This window comes from Dromiciops gliroides, chromosome 3 (genome assembly GCF_019393635.1).
Source record: "Dromiciops gliroides isolate mDroGli1 chromosome 3, mDroGli1.pri, whole genome shotgun sequence".
Classification (NCBI taxonomy): Eukaryota; Metazoa; Chordata; class Mammalia; order Microbiotheria; family Microbiotheriidae; genus Dromiciops; species Dromiciops gliroides.
This window is the reverse complement of record NC_057863.1, coordinates 369,518,346-369,541,136: the sequence shown is the minus strand read 5'-3', so window position 1 is coordinate 369,541,136 and position 22,791 is coordinate 369,518,346. Positions and strand designations below refer to the sequence as shown.

Sequence of the window (22,791 nt, the reverse complement as noted above, 5' to 3'; positions counted from 1 at the left end):
AATAATGGTAATTTTAGGGTCAATTGTGACCAAAACAAACCCCTTTTTATGACAATACCTTGGAACTCTAAATTCACCCTGAACCAGATTTGGGATAGTGTTTCTTAACTTAAAAAAATAATCATCTTATGTCATGGATCTATTTGACAGCCATAGTGAAGCCTATTGTTTTGTTTTATTTTTCATGAGAATTATGTTTTAAAATATTAGGGGTATGAACAAAGTGAAATATTTTTATCATAGTTATCAAAATATGTTTAAAAACACAAAATCAATAATCATGGTTTAAGAAACCTTGGCATCGAATGTTGAGATGTCCTATAATTTGAAAAGATCCATTTTTCTTTTAATGCTAAATTATCAATATAAGTGGGAGTTTCCTACAAACATACTCTATAAAATAAAGTTCATAATAGAAACCCAATTCTTTCAAATAATGAGCCTTAGTTTCCTCATGTTCAAAATGAGCAGAGTAATATCTAAATACATTTTATTAGAGTTGTCAAATTTGAGACCAGCTACTGCATGCAGCTGGCAAAATTCCAAAGAGGACCAGAAACAGATTAAATGTTACTGGAAACTGTTTAATATTTTACATATACATGCACACACACACTCACACACACATATATATGCACATATATGTGTGTGTATATACATATATACATACACATACACATACACATACATATATATATATATATATAAAAATATAACTGTCGATGTTAATCTGTGGTTTTCTAAATCAATACATGCCTTTAGGGATCCTTTTTTATTTGAATTTGACACCACTGCTTCTAGGATTACTATGAGGTTTAAATGAGATATTCAGACCACTTCAAAATCACCATCACAGTAAGGAAATAGATTTATTGAGGGTTCAGTCAACCTACTTTAATTCAAATCTGGCATTTGCCCATTGAATTATATGAACTTTTTTGGACATTTCTATCAGTGAAGGTGCCAGCCTTATTCCTTAGATACTCTGCCTTGTGTCTTAACATTAAAGCACTCTGTGTGACCTACTTTTTTTTGGCTACTATGGAACAGAAGGCAGGGTTTTGAAAACTAAGCATAGTATTCTTTCTTAACCTCAATTATAATCAGAACCTAGTTACCCTTTGGTTCTTTATCTCGTTACTTAAGATGACATGTAGAAAAGTTCCTCTGTGAAAACTGGCCCATCACTATTACATTTAGCTGAAAACCTGACAGCTGTTGCCTGTAACGATGATGTCTATATTGACAGTGTCTCTCCTCACCACAACTTCCACATGCATTTTCATTTAACTTTATTCAAACTTTCCCATTTCTTAGGAGCAAAGAGAAGTTCCTTAGATAATGACCGGTCACAAGAATAGTTTCCTTGCTAAATGGCTACACGTTCTGCAGGGACAACTTTCTGATTTATTAATTGATCCTCGTAACTTGACAATGGTACAGATTTTCAAAAGGCTTATTGAGAGCAATAACAAAGGCAATATTGGAATGGGAATTTTCAAAGAGTAACTCCTATCTGAAGAATTAATTTCCTTATTTTTGTGAAGAACACAAGTCACAGAGATATGGCATAAAATTCACAAGATATTCTATATTATGTGAAACAAAATCCTTATGTATAAAGCCAAAAAGAAGGTAAACTAATTTAAATTAAAGTTTGTTTCACATACTAAAATAATACCATTTTTACTCATTTTGGGGTTAGTTCTTAACAAAGGTAAGGTTATATATATTTTATACACATACTATCATAATGACTAACATTTTTTATGGAACTTCAGTGTTTGGGAAAAAAACCAATTCTAATCTATATGATCTTATATGAGCTTATACAGGAATTAAAGCCCAATTTTAGGTGAAGAAACTGAAGCAATGAGAAATTAATACATTTGGTCCATAGTTACAGAGCTAGTGGATTTCTAAGGTGGAATTTAAACCCAAGTTCTTTCTGACTCAAAGGCCAAGCCTCATTCAAATGCCCTCCTGTATTATATTTTGATTAGACTTTATTTGTATGAGAACTGTTTTATAGTGGAGTTTATATTTTTTCTTGGGTTTGTCTTGACAGGTAGATTCCCAATTATTTGTATTATATTTTGGTATAATGAATACAATGATAGATAAAACCAGGAAGACTTGCATTCTGAAGGGCATGATTTAACATTTGTGAGCTTCAGATTTCTTATTTGAAAAGAACAGGTATAGTAACTATACCCATACCTGTCTTATAGGTTTGTTGTGAGGCTGAAATAAAATCATATAATCAAACTAATTAAAATATTTAAGTACTAGAAAAAATTTGAGATTGCATTACCTAATAAAATAAATCATGCTTAATATATAGTGTAGATGTTTGTATAAACTTTATTATTATTTGTATAATATATAATTATCTTAAAGAATTGACCAGCCATATCCTCTTCATACTAGGCAATTACTTTCTACCTGATCCCCCCTGCCAAAATCCTCCTTAAACTCGGGAAATTTCATCTGGTTTGTTTAATGGTCAATGCCAACACAGAACTCAATCTCCTTGCTATCTCTCATAATTAATACATGCTTAACCTAGATGTTTTCTATTTACAAATTTCCTCAATTGTGTCTTTTCTGCTACTTATATTTATAATATCCTCTATGAATGTAGTATTCTGCTGACTAATGGTTTCATGAGGGTGACTATGGTCTCTTGAAGCTTATGTTCAGACCACGCTTACAAGGAGTTGGAAAGGCTCTGATTGTGGACTTATTAAGAGTTAAATATAAAGCCTAACTCTCTGACTCAAAGTCTTGAAAAAAGCACACTAAGACTAGAAGCATTCATGAATAAATAGGATGGTTATCAAGTGATGAAATTCCAAAGGAAATTCATAGAGATCATCTATGCATGCATGGAACAGTTCTGGATATATATATATATATATATATATATATATATATATTTTAGTGAGGCAATTGGGGTTAAGTGACTTGCCCAGGGTCATAAAGCTAGTAAGTGTTAAATGTCTGAGCCCGACTCAGGTACTCCTGACTCCAGGGCCAGTGCTCTATCCACTGTGCCATCTAGCTGCCCCATCTGGCTATATATCAATGAAGAGTATAATATGTATGCACATATGTATTTGTTTATATAGACTAAATTATAGACTTTTATAAATATATATGTGTACATAATGCATGCACATACTTAAATATGTATTGTTTATATATAAGGGTTGTATCTATCTATCTATATATCTGTGTATCTATAGTTCTATCCACATCCATATCCATATCTATCTATCGATAGATATATAAAATAAATGAGATAATTGATGTAAAACACAGTACAAAATTTAAAGCACTATGTAGGGCTTCCAGTCTAGTAATGACTTAATTCCCTGATCATTCTACTATACATTTTTGGTTACAGCACTGTTTATAGAGCAATACAGGAGTGTGCTAATACATGTTTAACAACTGGGTTTTCTAGAAAAAAGAGAGTACATATGCATTTTAAATTTCAATCTGTGGTATTAACAAGATCTTAAGTGTATAAAATTAATAAAACAATAAATCAAGCTCTGATTTATGTTTTTTGTGAATTTGCGAGGAGCAAATAGTCATACTGAAAATTTAGCAATAGGTTGATGCAAACTGTTTAGAGCTGGCACCAGTACATATTACATGGAAACAAAGAAACAAAGAACAACAATAACAAAAACCTACACTGGTTCCATATAACAATAGGAACAAACGCTATTTTTTAGCCTGTCATTTAGGCCTTTCATAATCTATCCAACTATATTTTACAATGTTCCTTTCCACAATCTCTACATTCAAGACTAACTGAATTACTGACATTCCCGAAACACTACTTCATTTCTTATGTCCTTACCCTTGGACAAGTTCTGTTGTTGTTTTTGTTTGTTTGTTACTTACTGGAATATACTCTCTCTCCTCATTATCTCTGCTTCTCAAATTTCTTATATTCCTTCTAAGGTTATGTAATGACTGGAATGACACCACCTGCTGGAGACTTATTGTAGAAGAGCTCTGCCCATGAGGTGAAGGTCTTTGAGAGCAAGACCATGAGTCTTTTCTTTGGCATCAGGAAGTGACATTTGCTTGTGGGAGGAAGAAGGGGGGAGCCTGGTACTCTGACTAGCTCTCTTTCCTGAGGACACTGGTGGAGAAGGGAGTGAGAAATGCACTCTCCCTTTAATAGATAGGAATGTAGGCCTTTCTCTCTCTCTTGACCAAATTCTTATTCTCCTTAATAAATGCTTAAAAGTCTATCTCTTGCTAAAGCTTATAATTTATTGGCGACAACTCATTAGATATTTTAGACAGACTAGCTAGAATTTTAGCCTTTAACAGTTATATGTTGTTGTTTGTTTGTTTGTTTATTTAGAATGGGAATAATGATTGTAAAATATGTTTATTTATTAAAGACAAATTGAGAAATACATGGACAACAGAATAATGAAGGGATAGGCTGGGAATTAAAGTGACCATTTGGAAGTCTATTATAATATAGCCAAGTGGAAAAGGAGGAGTGAACCAGGATGGTCACTATTTTCCTGTAGAGAAGAACATCAATATAAGCTGTTATAGAATCAATAAGCATTAGAAATTGATTGGGATGAAGAAGGTGGAAAGATGATTTGAGAACATGATCATGTTTGACTATGAATATGATGGTATTCTAAGCAAATAGAATTAGAGTGAAAAGGGTGACAGATTTGGAGAGTAGAAGACAATGTGGTTACTTTTGGATATAAAGAGTTTGAGATGATTAGGGGATATATAAAAAGAGATATTGAGTTGTACATTAAAATATATAAGACACAGATGGGAGAAAGAGATGTAAATGCAGGAGTCATATGCATAGAAGTGATCCTTGAGCCTATGAAAGCTATGGAGATCTCCTGGGAGAGCCCTAAAGAAAATTTCCAAGGAAAAAACACTTGTGTGTGTGTGTATGTATGTATGTGTGTACATGTGTGTGTACATGTGTGTACATGTGTGTAGGAGAGCTTTAAGAGAATAAAGAGATTCAGGAAAGAGCAATGCCACAAAATGGAAGAAAGGATATCATGTCCTGGAAGATAGTGAAGAGGATTAAAAAGCTTCAGAAAGGTCAGCGTGAAGAGGAACTGAGAAAAGGCTATCAGCTTTAGTCATTACAAGATTATTGGCAGTCTATGGGAGAGCATTTTCAATAGACTAGTTGGTTTTGAGGACAACTTGCAAGGGATTGAGAGGTGAGTAGGTGGTGTATAAATGGACATTTTTAAAAATCAGATTTCATTTTAAGTGCACTAGAAAAGCTACCTATTTAAAGAAATCCTGCAATTAATGATTTTTAATAAAGCAGAGCATCCTTTTGTGCTGCAAATAATCACTCCTTACATATCTATAGTGTATAAATTTCCATTTATATCTTTGTGAGTGTAAGAGTCAGGAGAGAAGGCATTTTAATGACTATCAATCAGAGTATCTGTGTATAATTACCTACATATTTAAAAATCTTTATTAATTGAATTATCTCTATTAGGGTAACATTGTATAAGTATTTACTCATACTTATTTATGCATTTTATATAGTGTGGATTTTATATAGATATACACACATATATGTAAATAAGGATATATTTTATGTTTGTGTGTATCCTTATGTGGAATTAGAAATAAAGAAAAATTACCTATATAGATATATTGATATATAGAAGAAACATGATGTATGTTTTGCCTCCTTCACAATACCTAGCACAGAACCTTATATTAGGTGCTCCAACAAACATTTTTTGAATGGCTTATGATCTGGTTTTCTTAAAGAAGATAACCCTCTGCAGATTTTAAATAAAAAATCAAAAGAGAAATCAGGTTCTATTTGCTCAATTATAATTGTACAATAAAACAGAAATTACTATTTTATTCTTTCATTCATTCATTTATTCCTAAAAGTTCTTAAATTTCTCATGTGTACACTATGCTAGGTGTTAAAAACACAAAATTTTTGTTTGTTTGTTGTTTTTTTTTTAGTGAGGCAATTGGGGTTAAGTGACTTGCCCAGGGTCACACAGCTAGTAAGTGTTAAGTGTCTGAGGTCGGATCTGAATTCAGGTCCTCCTGAATCCAGGGCCGGTACTCTATCCACTGCGCCACCTAGCTGACCCAAAACACAAAAATTTAAAACCTAAGTAAGACTATATAGAGAAAATGCATTATTTGAAATTTTACCACAACTAACACCTATAGTACCTTTAAAAAAGAGGGAAGTGTCTGCAAATGACACTTGTTATTAACTCTATTGTCCAGTTCAACTTTTTCCCTCTAGTTGGAACTAGAAATAATTAAAACACAGGATGAGTTTTATATTAATGAGTATGTTATGGCTACTAAGCATTATCTTATTTTCCCTACAGCATAGTTCTAATGAGGTCAAATTCCAAAGTTTGCTTCCCCTTAGATGACAGTTAGGTAAATACAAAGAAGAAGTGGTTTTACAGTAACAGACAAACTATACTCATAAGCCTAGTTGATGAGCTTCACCAATAACAAGACTGAATGAGAAAGTTTGCCTGTATTAGAATAACTCAACATCACTAAAGGGGGAAAAACAATCTTGAAACTCCTGTCCTCTTACCATGGAATAAGCAACATAATTGTTGTTTATCTACATAGAAATAGAAGTAGTTAGAAAGATGATGATAATAGATAGATAGATTTGTATATACATATATATCAACATGTATGTGCAATATGTACACATGTGTATTTATATGTATATAGTTTTTATTTTAAAAATGTTTAAGCTCTTAAAATATTGACAAACTCAGTGGAGGCATCTAGTAAAATGCTGTTCACTCTATTATAAAATTAATCAATAATTTATTGTGTATATTCTATTTTGCTCAGCAAGGTTAAAATAGGGTATTTCTTTAAAGTTTGGATTTTTTGTGAGTAGAGAGAGACCTTTTACATTACTGAATTGAAATTAGAGCTCTAGGGAGTTGTGTCATGGTGAAAGGAATTAGACTATTTGATTTCTGAGATCTAGTCTCAGTTTGTCAGCTTTATGACCTCAGGGAAATACCCTGAATTTTGTTTCTGAGAACTGAGGATGATATTACATGAAATACCCCCTTTTAAAAGTTTTTGTACCAATCAAACAAAATGAAAGTTCCCCTTACCCCCTTTGGTTTTAAATATAAAGCACCATTCAGTTACAAAATAATATCATCTTTCTTACTCATGAAGGTTTGACATTGGGATCATGTTGGATCCCTGAGACAAGATTTGTTTAGGTGTGAATGCAATTCCTTCATTATATTGGGGATCATAATGGCTTTGTCATGCAGCTCACAGCCAGAGGCATTAGGTAGTTTGCTTAACTCCTGACTAAATGTGAACACATTAGCCAATTAACTGAATGACAGAACAAGGTAGGTATATATGGATGTATCCTGACAAGTCTGGCTCTGTGAGATTGCTTGTGTGAATATTTTACAGAATCTATTTTACTAGCTTTCTTCATTAGAGCATGAAAATAGGCACTCAATTCCCTTTTTGTATCTTCTACAGCAAAATGGCATAGTAGGGACTCAATCAATCAGAATGCATCTATTAATTAACATTGTGTGCTGTGCTGGGTACTGTGCTGAAGATACAAAGATAAAAGCAAAATTGTCATTGCCTTCAAGATTGTGAAAATTTAAAAATAGGAAAGGGAGACAATATGTCTGTACATAGGCACGCATATACACAAAAAACACACAGCCCACATGTAGGATAACTTGAAGTGACTTGTTCAGAGAGAATATAGAAAATGTTTCTTGAGTTGAATCTTGAAGGAAATCATATTCTGAAAGGTGGCAAAGAAGAGGTAGTACATTCCAGACTGGAAGGACAGGTAGCTAGTGCAAAGGAATGGAAGAAATGGAGGGTTATTCATGAAGAAAAGCAAGATAAGCAGTTTTTTCCAGACTATACAATACATGTATGGAGGGGGGTAATATGAAAGGATGAAAAGAAGGAATGAGTCAGATTGTGGAGAGCTTTAAATATCAAATGTAAAAATTCATATTTGTTCCTGATGGTGATAGGGATACAACACATTTTATTGTGGAGGGGGTGGGGGAGGGAGGACTGCTCATCAAAATTATTGGCAAATAAGTAAAATGAGTGAATGAATGAATTATAAATACATAAATTGGAATTCTAAAACCTGAGCTGGTGCTCAACATAAATGTGGATATAAGTATTTGGAGACACTCCAGGAAGCTTCATTTTAACAAGAGAAATTATATTTTCATCACCCTATAGAGCCTGGTTCTCATTGAAAGACATTTTTTTGCAGTCCTATGTGACAATCTTTTAACTGAAGTCCATTTTATTCCTCAAGCTGAACATGCCCTTAAAAGTGGAGGCAATACTGTTTAGTGATGGTATACCATATTTAAGTTTTATATTTCTCCTCTGAAAATTCTATAACTATAAGTTCCCATTATCTTGGGGGTGGTCTTTGCTCTCAGGAAAAATAGACTACAGCATTCTTTATTGCGACATTTGGCAAAATTTGTCATTAGGCAGGCACTTCTGATTACAAAATTCAAATGTAAATTTTATAGACTGACTATAAAGTGTAAAATACCCTCTGGGAAGAAATGTGTTCACCCATGAAAGGTAAAAAGCCTTTGTGTCCAACCCCAAATGTGTAGATCAGTTATGGGTAGGCCGATTAAAGAATTTTCTCTCAGATAGTCCACAACTCTGTCCCTACTGAGCTATTCCAACAATATTTGTTTACTGTGCATAATTTCCTGAACTGATGAGGCTCTGGAAGGGTTTATGAGAACTGTTTACAGATTGCATGTTTTATCATCACTCCTGGACATCCCCCCCCCGCTTCCCAATAAAAGTGATCTCTCTCCTGAATCTTTTCTATATCATTGTAGCATTTTCACTTCCTATCTCATATTATATTTGCTTGTGTGGACACAATATCTTTCTCCCTAAGCAATTCTAAGTTATTTGAGGACAGAGAATACATCATTTGTCACCTTTGTAAACCCCAGCATTTACCACACTAGCATATAATTTTTGATCATAAGATCATAGTGTTAGAGTTTAGTGTTCATCTACTTTATTCCTTTATTTCACAAATGGAGAAACTGAGATGCAAAGAAGTCAAATGACTTGACTAAATGTGCAAAAGCACTGAATGTTAGAGCCAGAAATTTGAACTCAGATACCCTGAATGAAAATTCAACATTCTCAAGTTCAAGGTGCTTTCCTATGCCCCACCATAGTACAAAGTAAGTGCTTAATGAAGGTTCACATGAATTGGACCATCTTGCTTTGTTTTCCTTCATTTTTCCCCTTTCCTTCTCAAACTGACATCCCAATTATCCTGTGGTTTGAAGGGCACAACCTATTTTTCCCATTCTCTGATCACTGGGTCATCTTGGTACCGGAGGCCAGGAGAACAAAATACTGTATGATGAGACAAGATGATGGGAATTCCCACTTGATCTTTTCATTAGTGATCCTACTCTGCCTATGGGCACATTTGCAATATATTAAACTCTATTCAGCTGGGTATAGGAGTGAATAAAGGGCTGGAAGTCAGGAAGACTCACCTTTCTGAGTTCAAGTCTGGCTTCAGACACTTACTAATTACGTGACTTTGGGCAAATCATTTCACCCTATTTGCCTCACTTTCCTCATCTGTATAATGAAATGGAGAAGGAAATGACAAACCACTCTAATATCTCCACCAACAGAACTCAAATGGGTTCACAAAGAGTCAGTCATGACTGAAAACAACAACAAACTATTCACCAATGCCTTGTACTAACCTTTCTGAAAAACAAAATAAACAAACAAAAAACAGAGGCAAATTTTCATTGGCTTGGTAGCACACTATAGGGGAAGAATGGACAGAAATGGGATTCATAACCTTACTCTAAGTCAAAAAAACGAACCATGGCTTGGAATTCCCATTTGGTCCAGAATTATATTTTTGGCCATCATAGTCTTTTATAGTTTGTGCTGACCTTCCAGCAGATTCAGAGATAGGAGGCGATTTTATGAAACAAAGGGCCATTATTATTGTCCTCCAGTTAGGGAAGAAAAAGAGAATCAACATAAAATTCAGAATAAAGTAAAATGAGTGGCAATGGCTATCATCTATCTTTGTGTGTTATGTATTTTTGTTGTAATGTGTCAGATCATGTTGTTTAGCTAACAAAAACTTAGAATTATTTCTCTCCTAGGTTTTGTGATTTCAGTAACCTCCCTTCTACCTCCCTTCTAACCTCCCATACATTCTGTTGTTCCTATAGTCTGCTTTCAGTGATCTGAATTTTATTTTATTTTTATGGACACTATCTGTTTGCTAATAACCTCCCACATCACCTTAATTTTATTTATCTGCCCTCTGGGAAAGGAAGAGAAATTGGAAAGACTATATGAAAATACTTTCCACTTCAAAACAGTCTTTGAATATAAGATAAAAATCTTCCTATTATTTAGCTAAAACTTAAAACACCTTAAGATTGGAAAAACAAGGCATTTTATACAAATTCACATGTTTTATTTAAAAAAACACTTCATAAATGACTACTCATAAGCATTTCCTTTCTTTACAAAAGAAAACTAATGCTTCCATTAGTATAATTTTTAACAGTCCTGAATAATCAGGTCACTTGTTTGAATTTCATTTTTCAAGGATTGATTATTCTCAGTTTCAGAGTGAGAGTAAAACAATTCTATTCAGGTTGGTGTTTCAACTTGATATTTTGTTGTAGAATGAAAACAGTATTTCTTTATAAGTTTGTTGTTTGTGGTAAAATTATACTTCTCAAAAGCTGGTTTTATACCCAATGGAAAGTAGTGTTGGCTCAAGGAAATTCAATGCCCCAGTGATCAAGTGTGTGTGTGTGTGTGTGTGTGTGTGTGTGTGTGTGTGTGTGTGCGCGCGCGCGCGCGTGTGAGTGCCCGTATGCCAGTGTCGGTGTGTGTAAGGTAGATCTTTTAAACACCCATACAAACACTCAAAAGATGTTGTATAAATCAATGGAATAATATGAGATGATATGAGGAGATAGACTCCATGTAAACAATGTACGGAAAATATTTCTACCATTAACTCTGACAGCCCATTACCTGAAATGCATACTCCATTTATAAATTGTTTATACACCCTTTTTCATGTTATCTCTCCCTTTAGACTGAGAACTTGACTTCAGGGATGGACTTTTCCCTTTATTTCTTTCTTATTGCAAAATACAGATCCTGGAACATAGTAGGCACATAATAATGCTTGCCAATTAACTGTCAGATATGAAAAGACATATCCCCCTACTGTTTTTTTTCTGGAATGGTGGGAAACGTGTATGGGTTTGGAGCATTGCACATCAGATACTGTTTTTATGTCATTAAAGACTTTGGTGAATTTTCTTTCTGTGTGTCTCTTTTATCATAAAGCATTTTTCTATGGGATGACTCACTGATAGGGGAATATGGAAACAGTCAAGGGGAAATTCAGTCAATGACCAGCAAAAATATCATAAATGTGAATCTGAATATATATAGGCATATATATATAATATGTACTTATGTGCTAAATTGCTATTTAGATATAAGAATGTCCATTGAAAATAGAGTGATTAGCTTATTTCTGAGCATTAATGGTAAATACATGAGTAACTGAATATTATTTTATGTTTTGTACACATATGTTTGTAAACCTATATGTATCTATACATATACATGTGTGTATAGGCAAATCGTACATTTCCCCAATGACATTCTAGAATATAATAGTTTTGTTATGCTCTTGGCGGATCTTTAATCTATTTTAGTTATTCAATACTCTGGAAAAAATTATAATCTGTGCCTGAATAATTACTGGATCATTTCTGGTGAAAAGAACATGCACTTGGAAAGAGATAGCTACTCTCTTAGTGATTTCAAATGAAAAGCAAACAAAACAAAACACCTTGTGTGTTATAAGAAATGAAATACGAGAAACACATTAAATACTGTCATTAGCAAAAATAGATTTAAATTCTAACATATATTTACTAAATATACAACTCTCATCCATATAATGAGAAATATATCAATATGAATATTTGACCAAGACATGAATTTCTTTGATGTAATGAGCAATCTCCCTCTGCCAGTGATGTAGTTTGGCAACTTTTTTTTTAAAATAACTTGGAGTTTCAGACAATAGTCTAAAACATTCAGAGAGCCATCCAGAATATGAGAGGCAGGTACAGAATAACATGTATTACTAACTCTAAGGCCATCTTTTTACTCATTATGCAATACTGCCTAAAAATAACACAGAATCCTGAATAAACATTATTTCCTTAAATTCTTAAACATCCCAGTCATGGATAGGTAGGAAAAAGCTTTATTATTTTCCATTTCCCAGACAAATGGAGTAAGGTTCAGAGAGGCAAGATGGGACTTCTTCAAGATCACACAGTTAATTTATTAGTTAAAGAAACAGGACCTAGACTTAGTTCTCTAAATCCCATACTCTTTAAATGACATCATATTGACTGTCAGCCTTATAGGGTTTTTGTAAGACCGTTAGGTAAACCTTCAGTGTCATTCTATAAATATAATTTAGTTACTGCTGCTACTACTACTACTACTACTACTACTACTACTACTACTACTACTACTACTACTACTACTACTACTACTCTTCCTCCTCCTCCTTCTCCTTTTATTGTTGTTGTTGCTGCTGTTGTTTCTATTATTGTTATTATTATATTATTATTTTAATCAAGATACTTCCAGAAGTTGATTGATCACAAGTAGTCAACCTGACATCACAGTAGCTGTTAAATTCTGAGGATTAAAGGTAGCACAATTAACTTCCATGAAATTTATCTGAGAAATATATTGATTGCAAGTTTTGATCCCAAAAAGTTACCCAGAAACTTATTTCAAGGTTGAAATTCTATTTCAATTCTATTTTGACTCATCAAAATTTTACCTACTAGACTGTAATAACATAATTAAAACATCTGGAAGGAAGGAGGTCCTATTTTCCTTATCCACATCTGACATCAACTCCTATTGTCACTCACTCTTTGGGTTCTCAAAAAAAAAACTGAATTAAAATTAAATGATATTTAGATATAATAATGTTGATTGAAAATATAAGACTGATTAATCATTTCTAAAATTTAATGGTGAGGATATAAATGACTAAATATTCTTTTATTTTTTGATGACTCATTCTATCAAGCAATCAGTACTATTATATCCTGTTATAAATACTCGTACAACACATCTCCCATGCCTGGGCATCATTGTTAGCATCATAAATCAAATGACCTCTTTTTAAAATGGACAGAAATGTTTCTATCCAAGGCCAAAACAAAGAGACAGAATATATAGGAGGAGGAGAATAGGATAAGGGTATAAAATTTAAATTCTAACATTCTTTCATATCTGCAATTTGAATTGATTTCTAGGACTTTGCTTCTATTTTTCTCACTCATTTAAAAGTTTTAGTACATTGTCATGCAATGGCAATCTCTTCCACTAACTTAGCAATATCCATTCATGTTCAATTATGCAATTTTTTCATGCTATTCACAACATGCTAAATTAACTACATATTTTGTTATTCTTGTTTATGATTAAAGTCTAAATGCATATAAGGGGAAAGGTGTCTTTTCCATCACTAATTTCTCCATGCTGTTTTGTGGAAATAGCAGTTAAGTCTGAAAAGTAAATATGATACTACGTTAGCTCCCACACTGGTCACGACATAATGCCTTTTATGAAGGTATATTTTGGGTGCCCTATATCTAGCAATTTTTCTTGCCTCTTTGTTTGAATAGGTCCTTTTTCTACTTATAAAATCATGCAATTATTTTCTATGGAGCATTGCTGTTGACTGGTTGCATAGAACTCTCATAAAATAACACATCATGAATCCCATAATTAGAAAAATGCTAATTGGGAACATCTGGATTGATGATGTTAAATCTGGAAATGTTTTACACCTTTTTCAGAGATGTTTTAACATTTCAGTCTTCATTTCAGGTTAGATCATTATGAGATTATTCCTGTATGATGTTGTAAAGTAGATATTAAATGATCCCCTCCTTTTTTAGCCTGATTGCATGCATGAGGAAAGAGATGGTATTTATAAGTTCTTATTACTAGTCTACAATTGTGTCATTAGAGTGTGAATACCATATTTTAAAAGACTGAGGGATTTACATGTTATATTATAGAATAGTACATCTAAGATGCTGTAAAGTACCAAATCTTGCTTTGTGCCTATGGCATATTTCATACCAGAGGACTTGAAAATTACCCACAATCTTTTTAAAAATGACATTTGCCAAGCACTTTGAGGTTTTCAAAGCACTTTTTTTTACATAATCCTTTTTTGTTCTTTACTAACAAAACAAAACAAACAACCCCTGTGAGATAAGCGTTAATATTACTTTTATCTTCTATGTGAGAAAACTGGGCCTCGGATAATACACACTGGCTTGCCTAGGATTATAAAAGGTTTAGGCACAGAAGTATCTTGAAAATATTTTAGAAAAAGTGGAATTTGGTAAATATGGATGAGGTCTGGAATGTTTCCGGTCAGATAGTGTCCCTTGCTCCTGACCCTGGTATTGGAATTCTCCAAAAATCTGGTTTTACATTAAACCTCACACTGCACCTACAGTCTAACCATTCCATCCCAGCAAAAATAAATCCATTCACTTATATGCACAGGCAAGATTGAAATGTCTTTGAAAAAAAAAAAGGTGAAACTTCTCAAAATTAGTATTCTCAATCCAGATGCTGTCCAATGGTATTTTTCTTTGGAAAATTGGCCAACCTCCATTAAGGGGCCCATTTCACTATTGACATAGAAGAGATAAATGATGCACTGGATATATAGACACACAACCTGAGGAAATGGGGATTGGTCAAATGAGAAGAACTCAGGTTTTCTAGAAGTAGAATTCTGTTAGGAACTTTTTGAAAGATCAACACCCTAACCAAAGTGCTAAGAAAAACCTGGAGGCAGCTAGGTGACACAATGGATAAAGTACCGGCCCTGGATTCAGGAGGACCTGATTTCAAATCCAGCCTCAGACACTTGACACTTACTGGCTGTGTGACCTTGGGCAAGTCACTTAACCCTCATTGCCTTGCCAGAAAAAAAAAAAGAAATCTAAGAAGGTTGGAAGGGCCCAAATTAGGGCAGCTAGGTGGTGCAGTGGACAGAGCATCAGCCTTGGAGTCAGGAGGACCTGAGTTCAAATCTGGCCTCAGACACTTAACACTTACTAGCTGTGTGACCCTGGGCAAGTCACTTAACCCCAATCGCCTCACTAAAAAACAAAAAGAAAAAAGAAAAGAAAAAAATAAAAACCTGGAAGGTATGGAAAGGTGGGCCATGTGAGATAGGCAGCATGGCTTTGAAGTAGTCTCTGGCTTATTATATGCACAACTGCATAAGTCACTCTTAGTCCGGTGGTGCTACAGCTTCATTAATTAGCCACAACTGCCATGTAGAGATAGATCTTTTATTTCTATTCTTACCATTCTCTTCAGAAACCTGAAGACACTAGAAAAAATGTTCTGTGTCTTGACTGATTAATAACTAGAGGAAGCAAGTGGCTCCTCTCATGTTATTTTTGAGGGATGACAGGACACTGATTATGGGTATGCAAGAGGTCATACACCTATCTTTATGACTTCAGCTGAGAAACAGGTTTAAACAATCCTCCTTAAGTAAACTATATCTACAGGATTCCCAACAAGGTTATATTTCAGACCAAGATCTTTTGAGCATCTTTCAGGAGTTAAAAAAGTGTCATGAAAACATAACTCTGGATCATAGGAGGATTGTAGGATTTGAACCCAGACTCAATTAGTTTTTAACAACATTCAATGGCACACGTTTCTGCTGGAATGGATAATATGGAGAGTCTCTGGGAGCTTGATACTAATGATACTAATAATACTAATAAGCCTAGGAGTAATAACATCACTTTAAATTCTCAACAAGTTAATGTTATACCTTTCTATTTTCAGGCTTAATAATAAAATATTTTTAGTTATTTTATTAAAGAGATTTGCAAGGTAGAGAGAGAACCCTAAAGAAGAGAACCAAGGTTTGATTTTCTTTTTTTTGAAGCAATTGAGGTTAAGTGACTTGCCCAAGATCACACAGCTAGGAAATGTCAAGTGTCTTAGGCCGGGATTTGAACTCAGGTACTCTTGACTCATCTGGGCAGTGCTCTATACACTGTATCACCTAGCTGTCCCAAGGTTTAATTTCTAGATGTTGTTTCATCCCTGCCAATAAGATCCTGAACTACCCCATCCTCATGGAGTAAAAATAATCATATGTCTTTTTGTTCATTGGAAAGGTAGTCATGCAATATGACTTCATCACCCCACAGTAGTGAAGGAGACATCTAGAATTATTGACACACACTAATGGATAGGAATTTGAGAATAATCTGACTCCAAGAGTGTTATTATTTTGCTTACATCTCTAAACCACAAAGGAAAAAGAAATAGTTATCAATTGTTAAACATTCATTATTTAAAACCTATTGTCTTTTCCCCATAATGTTTTTCTTCCTATTTTTTCTTATCATACTTCCTTTGTTCATTTGCAAAAATTGTTTGCATTTTCTCATAAATGGTTTTGTTTTATTAAAAAAAACACTGTATTTATCTGCTTCCCTTTCTTATCACATGGGTTAATCTGTACTAAAATAAATTTATTCCCCAATGACATTATCACTATTTGAAGAAAACCTCAAACACCTTCATTTTGGGGTTCATAGAAAGAGAAAATGCATGTAGCCCACAGAACAGTTGCTCTTCAAACTGAAAGTCAGTTTTACATATAATGAAACAAAATGTCATGAGAACCTTTCTACCTCTACAGGTGTCTAAAGATTCATCCGAATCATCAGGGCAGTCAGGGTCCCCGTCACATAGCCAGCTCTGGGATACACAATGTCACATGATCATGGCAAAAGAAATTCACCGGACTCACACAACTGTGGATCGGAAAATGAAAATGTTTTTTAAATAAAATATGAATGGTCTGAACATATGACACAAAACAGCACAAAGATGAAATGTGAAAAAAGCAATCATAAAGGGGATATGAATATGAAATATATTCTTTGTGCAATGGTCAAACATAAGCAATGTTTGTATCTATTTTAACATTTCATCTCAAGCACACAATCAATTGATCACTTAATAGGCAAATAGCTTTAATCACAAGTAGACTAAAATAATGTACTCTGGAAATGGCTATTTAGCTTGGTTGTCATCTTTATTACAAAGATTTCAAAGAATGCATAGACATCTCAGAGAAGTAAATTTTAGGTATATTTGGTTATTCAAATACATTGTTACTTCATATAATGAGAACACAAATGGACTACAGAGAAACAGTATCCATCTTGTGTTCTCCTATTTCAATCCATTTAAGTTTATCATTCCAAAGCAAGGAGTTTTTATACCATTATAGTAGTTCAATTTTATTAACATTTAATGTGTCAGGTATTACTACGTACTAGTGACAGAAAAGGAACGCCAAAAAAAAATTGCAATGTGACTCCTAACCTTTCTTTCCTGTACCCCTGGAGAAAGTAAAGTCATCTTCATATGATTTTTAGTAATGAAATTACATCTCTAGGGATTTCAGTTCTGTTCTCAAAAGAGGACTTTTAAGACACTAAACTCAGTCAGGCTACCATAAGGTAAAGACTTTTTTGGCCCATTAATTTCTTTGAAGAAAGTTCATATTTTTGTTGTTTTGTTTTGTTTTGTTTTGGTCGAGTATACTACCCAATTATTGTCTCACTAAGAATTACTACTTGTTCTTATTTCTCCCCAGATAATGCCACAAACAATTTCTCTGTTTTTCACAAAGATGACCTCGTCAGCTTTTCGAGAACACTGAAATGAGGCTCACTCTAAACAACATGCTAACTAGGGAGAATTTAGGCTTATAAAATATTTAGTTTATTAGTGAGATCATAGAATAGTAGAAAAAACAAGAGACTGGAAAGTCACAGAATCATAAGATCACAGACATTGAAGTAGAAGAAACCTTACACACCATTAAGTCCTTCCTTTTAAAGCTGAAGCAATCAAACTGCAAGGAGGTTACAGATCCTGACAATATATGAGAGTAAAAATACATCCCAAAACTAAATGTTAACACTGTTGTACTTTGCCTCAAGTTAATGACACTTCTGCTGTACTGTGCTACCTCTCTGATGTGTGGCGACATAAATTCAAAGTTTGCTATAGTCTGTGAGAAATAATTAATAATAATCACTACTCTTGGGGGGTCCAGTGATCTACCCTCCTTTTTTATCCTTTACCCCTCCCCCCTCAAAGTCAAATTTTCCTTTAAGATTCAATCAAATCACTTAATTGGTTCAAGCACACGCAAAATTTACAAAGGAACCTTGGGTGGAGGACAGGTCCTTTTGTCTAGATAGTTGAAGTACTTTGACCTGCACAACCAAACTAAGTGGAAACTATTATCAATGAGGGGTTCACATTCCCTTCTCTTATGTCAAGAGTGGTGACTTAAATCTACCTATCCCCAAACCTCATTTTAATATAACACACTCCAAATCATGGTCAGTAGATTAGATTGATTACTATGAGATAGACCTCCTGCACTTAGAATGGAATATAACCTGATCTCCCCAGTAGCAGTAGGGGTCTTTGGTATGAGAGATATTTCCAACAGACGTTCTTTTTTTTAATAAGCTGCCAGCCCTATTAATAAATTACAAAATTACACAGAAACTTCATCTCTCATATTTTTAATTGTCCCAACACTATTCTACAATAGGGTGGTGTGGAAGATGGTGGTGAAGCCTGGAGTCAAGAGGACTCATCTTCCTGAGTTCAAATAAGGCCTTAGATACTTATTTGCTGTATGACCCTGGGTAAATCAGCTTAGCCCTATTTGCCAAAGTTTCTTCATCATTATAATGAACTGAAGGAGGAAATGGAAGACTGTTCCGTGTAGCTTTGCCAAGAAAATACAAATGGGGTCATAGAGTCACACATGATTGAAAAAACTGAACAAAAAAAATTGTACCTTAGAAAATATACCAAATATATAAATATTTTATTTATACAGCGAGAATGAGAGATCTTGTACATATGTGTATAACCACTTTTCCCTTTTCAATTCTAATAGATATAAATTCTCCTTCCTTTCCTTGATTCTGCCCTTGGCCTCCATCCTGTGTATAGGAGACAGAGTGCTGGATATGGAGTCACTAAATCTGAATACATTCCTAGCTTTTCTACTTCTTTTTCATGTGTTCCTGGGTTGATTCAATTAATATCTCTGAGCCTTCCTTTCATAATCTATAAAATACTAGATGTTGTACTAGATGAATTCTATGGATCCTTTTAGTTCAAGCCTATGATCCAATTATATTTGATTTTCTACCTTTTGACCTTTATTATAATCATAAAATGCTTATTAGAAATATCCTCCCCCACCTCTATGTGCAAGGTACTAGGTGAATGTGGGAAATAAAAGATTGAGACAATCATAAACAATTCCTGCCCTTCAAAAAGCCTAAAACTAATTGGGAAATACAGGTTATAAGAATAAAAATAACACTACAAGTAGTCTATAAGTACAAGAGAGGCATCATGGCGCACTGAATAGAAGGCTAATCTAAAAGCCAAGAAGAATTGACTTCAAGTCTCATTTCTATCTTATAATGCTTATGTATCCCTGCACAAATCACTCAGCTCCTCAGCAGTCTAGGGAACTCTCATAGACTATAAGTTACAGAATATTTTGGAAGAGAGTTTCCTCAAATGAGAGTTCTCTATATCTATGAAATAATAGGTCAATTAAACTATTGGTATGTATGTACAAAATGAGTGCAAATAATCAGTGAATGCTATAGGATCTCAGAAGGAAGAGAGATCATAAAAATGTGGGGTTGTGCAGAGAAGGAATTCATCTTCACTTAAGCTTTGATTGAAGGGAGGACCAAAATAGATAAAAGGAGGAGGAATTATGCATGATATGTTCAAGAAACACTTGCAAAGAACTTTCTCTTCTAAGTAGTAAATAATGCCTAAAACAAGTTCCAAATATTCTTCCTGAAAATCTATACTTTGTCTTCCTTTATTAAGCTTTAGTGCTATGGAAGTGGTTTTCAATTATATGTAGGCCTATAGGTAGTATCTGCTCCTGGAAATTAGACTTCGAATTGTACGAAGACTATTTAAAAACCAAGATGCCTCGTCCAAAACTTCACTTGCTCTAAAAATATCTTGATTTCTAGGAAGACAGGTTAGTTATAGTTACTCTCCCTAAGCCCAACAGGATACTGAAAAGTTATTTGGAGAGAAGCATAAAGAGATATGGTCCAGAAAAGTCTAACACAAATCCAAAAGGATTATATGCATCCATTTTGTCTTTTGCAAAAAGGGCAAATGTCCTAAACAAAATTAACCCCATTTCCATATTTTATCACTATGACAGTCAAGAAGTCCTTCATATGTATGACTAGATCACTGCTAGATTAATCTTCCTATGGTTTGCCTTTCATGGACACAGATGACAGTCCTTTAGGATCTTCCTTCAAAGCACAAACTCCTCAAGCATTCGAATATTTATTCACACGTAATATTATAAGACAATTAAAAAACAAAATGGTTTGCATTTGAAACCATGGTTTATTTAGGGGTCTCACGTAATCAGACCCTGCTTATGGGCTTGCTAAGGAAATCCAAAAACTTTAAAGACAAACCTCCACAGTTTGCTGTTTCTGGTTTTACATGATCCTTCTAGGAAAAAGCATTTAAGACAGTCTCTTATAAGCAGCCTATTTATTTTTCAACCAGATATACCATTTTCAAGGTCAACTTCTAAAAGCATTGATGGTTGGATTCAAATGAGTGAATTTTCAATATTTCAAGGTGATTATTTTAAAATATATCCCTTCGGTTGAGTTCCTTATATAAGAAACTAAGAATTTTTGGTATGTTTTCTCATTCATCCCATTTAATGCTTCAGCATACACTTCTGAGATATTCAAATTAATCTTGTTTAAAAATGCCTTCCTATTGAATGAAACAAATGCTATATGCTGTAATTAAAAAAAAAAAAGTTTAAGAAGCAATGAAGGCAGTTCAGCTTACATCCCTAAGGAGGAAGATCAAAGCTGGTCGTTTGAATATCACTTTATAATAATAGCTTTTTGCAACCAGAAGACAAGAAAAAGATTAGGACAACTATAGGCTGCATAGTCTATTGGGTATGGATTCATTTTAGCAATGGAGAGAATTAAGTAAATTATTCCTTTTTTATTGAGATGAATATATATTTGGGAATTTATTTTAATGGGAATTCATAATAAAATTTTCTTAACATTTTATGCAGGCAACTTAGTGGTGTGACTTTACATTAAAGAAGTGATGTACACATGGTTCAGAACTTATCTTTCTTTATTTGATTATATTAAGGTTATCGAATGCAATGTTATTATCTGGCATCTCTGAGAAATATCATGAATTACATAAACCAGGGACTAAATTAATCTCAAACTTTTTAATGTATAGCACTGCAACTTTTATCACCTGAGTTATTTATTAATTCTTTGATAATGCCATACTCTTCTGAGGAATTAACATGTTAAGTAAATACTAATGAACAAATAACTTTAAAAACATGATCAATACAATAGCTATATATGCTTCCAGAGGACCAATGATGCAACATATGCATTTATCTTTTTTGTATCTGGCCAGTGTGACAATTTGTTTTGCTTGACTATGCATATTTATTACAAGGAATTTGTGTTTTTTTCTTTTTTTTTCAATCAATTGCAGGGAGTGCTGGAAAGTACTACAGACATGGAATTGTACATATCCTTACACATGAGCTCACTGTATTCTGATTTTTACTTAACTTTTACTTTATTTACAACAAAACTCTCATAGAGTGCTGGTAAACAGTAAATGTTTATAATGTAGAAAAATGTCAATAAAGCCTTTTTAAAGGAAGACATTATGTAGTTAATATGAATATTAGCTAGAATTTGAACTTGAACTACACCAATCTCTAACTTTCCATTCAATTCAAATAATCTTTATTATCCTTATTATTATTATTATTAGTGATGGTGGCAATATAAGTAGCAATAGCAAAAGGAGCATACATATAAAACACATTTACAAAGTGCTTTTCCTATGAAATCCTTTTATAAACAGGGCATTATATCAGTCACCAGGAGATTCAAAGATAATTAAAAGATAACCATGGGTTTTTAAGACCTGACAATGTAATGTACCAAAATAGAACCTAAGGAAAAGATTAGTTTCAAAGGTCTACTTACTATTGTTGTGATGGTAATAGCAAGAGTATGTAGCTATTGTTAAAACTCAATAGAACTATTGGAAAGACGGATAAGAAATAAGGTCATTTAGCCTCACTGTTTGATAAAAGTTATTTAAAAGGAATTTAAAATGTCCCAAAAGAAAATGTGGTATATTGAAAAAGAACACTGGTTTTAATGTTACTAGACCTGAATTCAAGTTCAAGCTCTGACCCTTAATTGCTATCTGACTTCAAATAATTACTTCACCACTCACAGCTTCATTTCATCTGGAAAGTAGGAACAATGACATTTGTTCTAGTGCTTTGCAGGCAGCAAGACAAAGCAACAAGCATCTCTTAAATATTTCCTATGTCTTAGACATGTTGCTAAGCACTGGCAATACAAATGA

The 22,791-nt window shown here is 33.6% G+C and overlaps 1 protein-coding gene across 1 annotated transcript in view; it reads right to left on the bottom strand.

Annotated features, from left to right (window-relative positions):
- LRP1B (LDL receptor related protein 1B) overlaps positions 1-22,791 on the bottom strand; it is a 2,279,180-nt gene that overhangs the window by 1,893,405 nt on the left and 362,984 nt on the right. Inside the window, 2 exon segments of the mRNA XM_043994810.1 lie at positions 16,935-17,007; positions 17,009-17,042. Of these exon segments, the coding sequence (XP_043850745.1) occupies positions 16,935-17,007; positions 17,009-17,042 (107 nt within the window).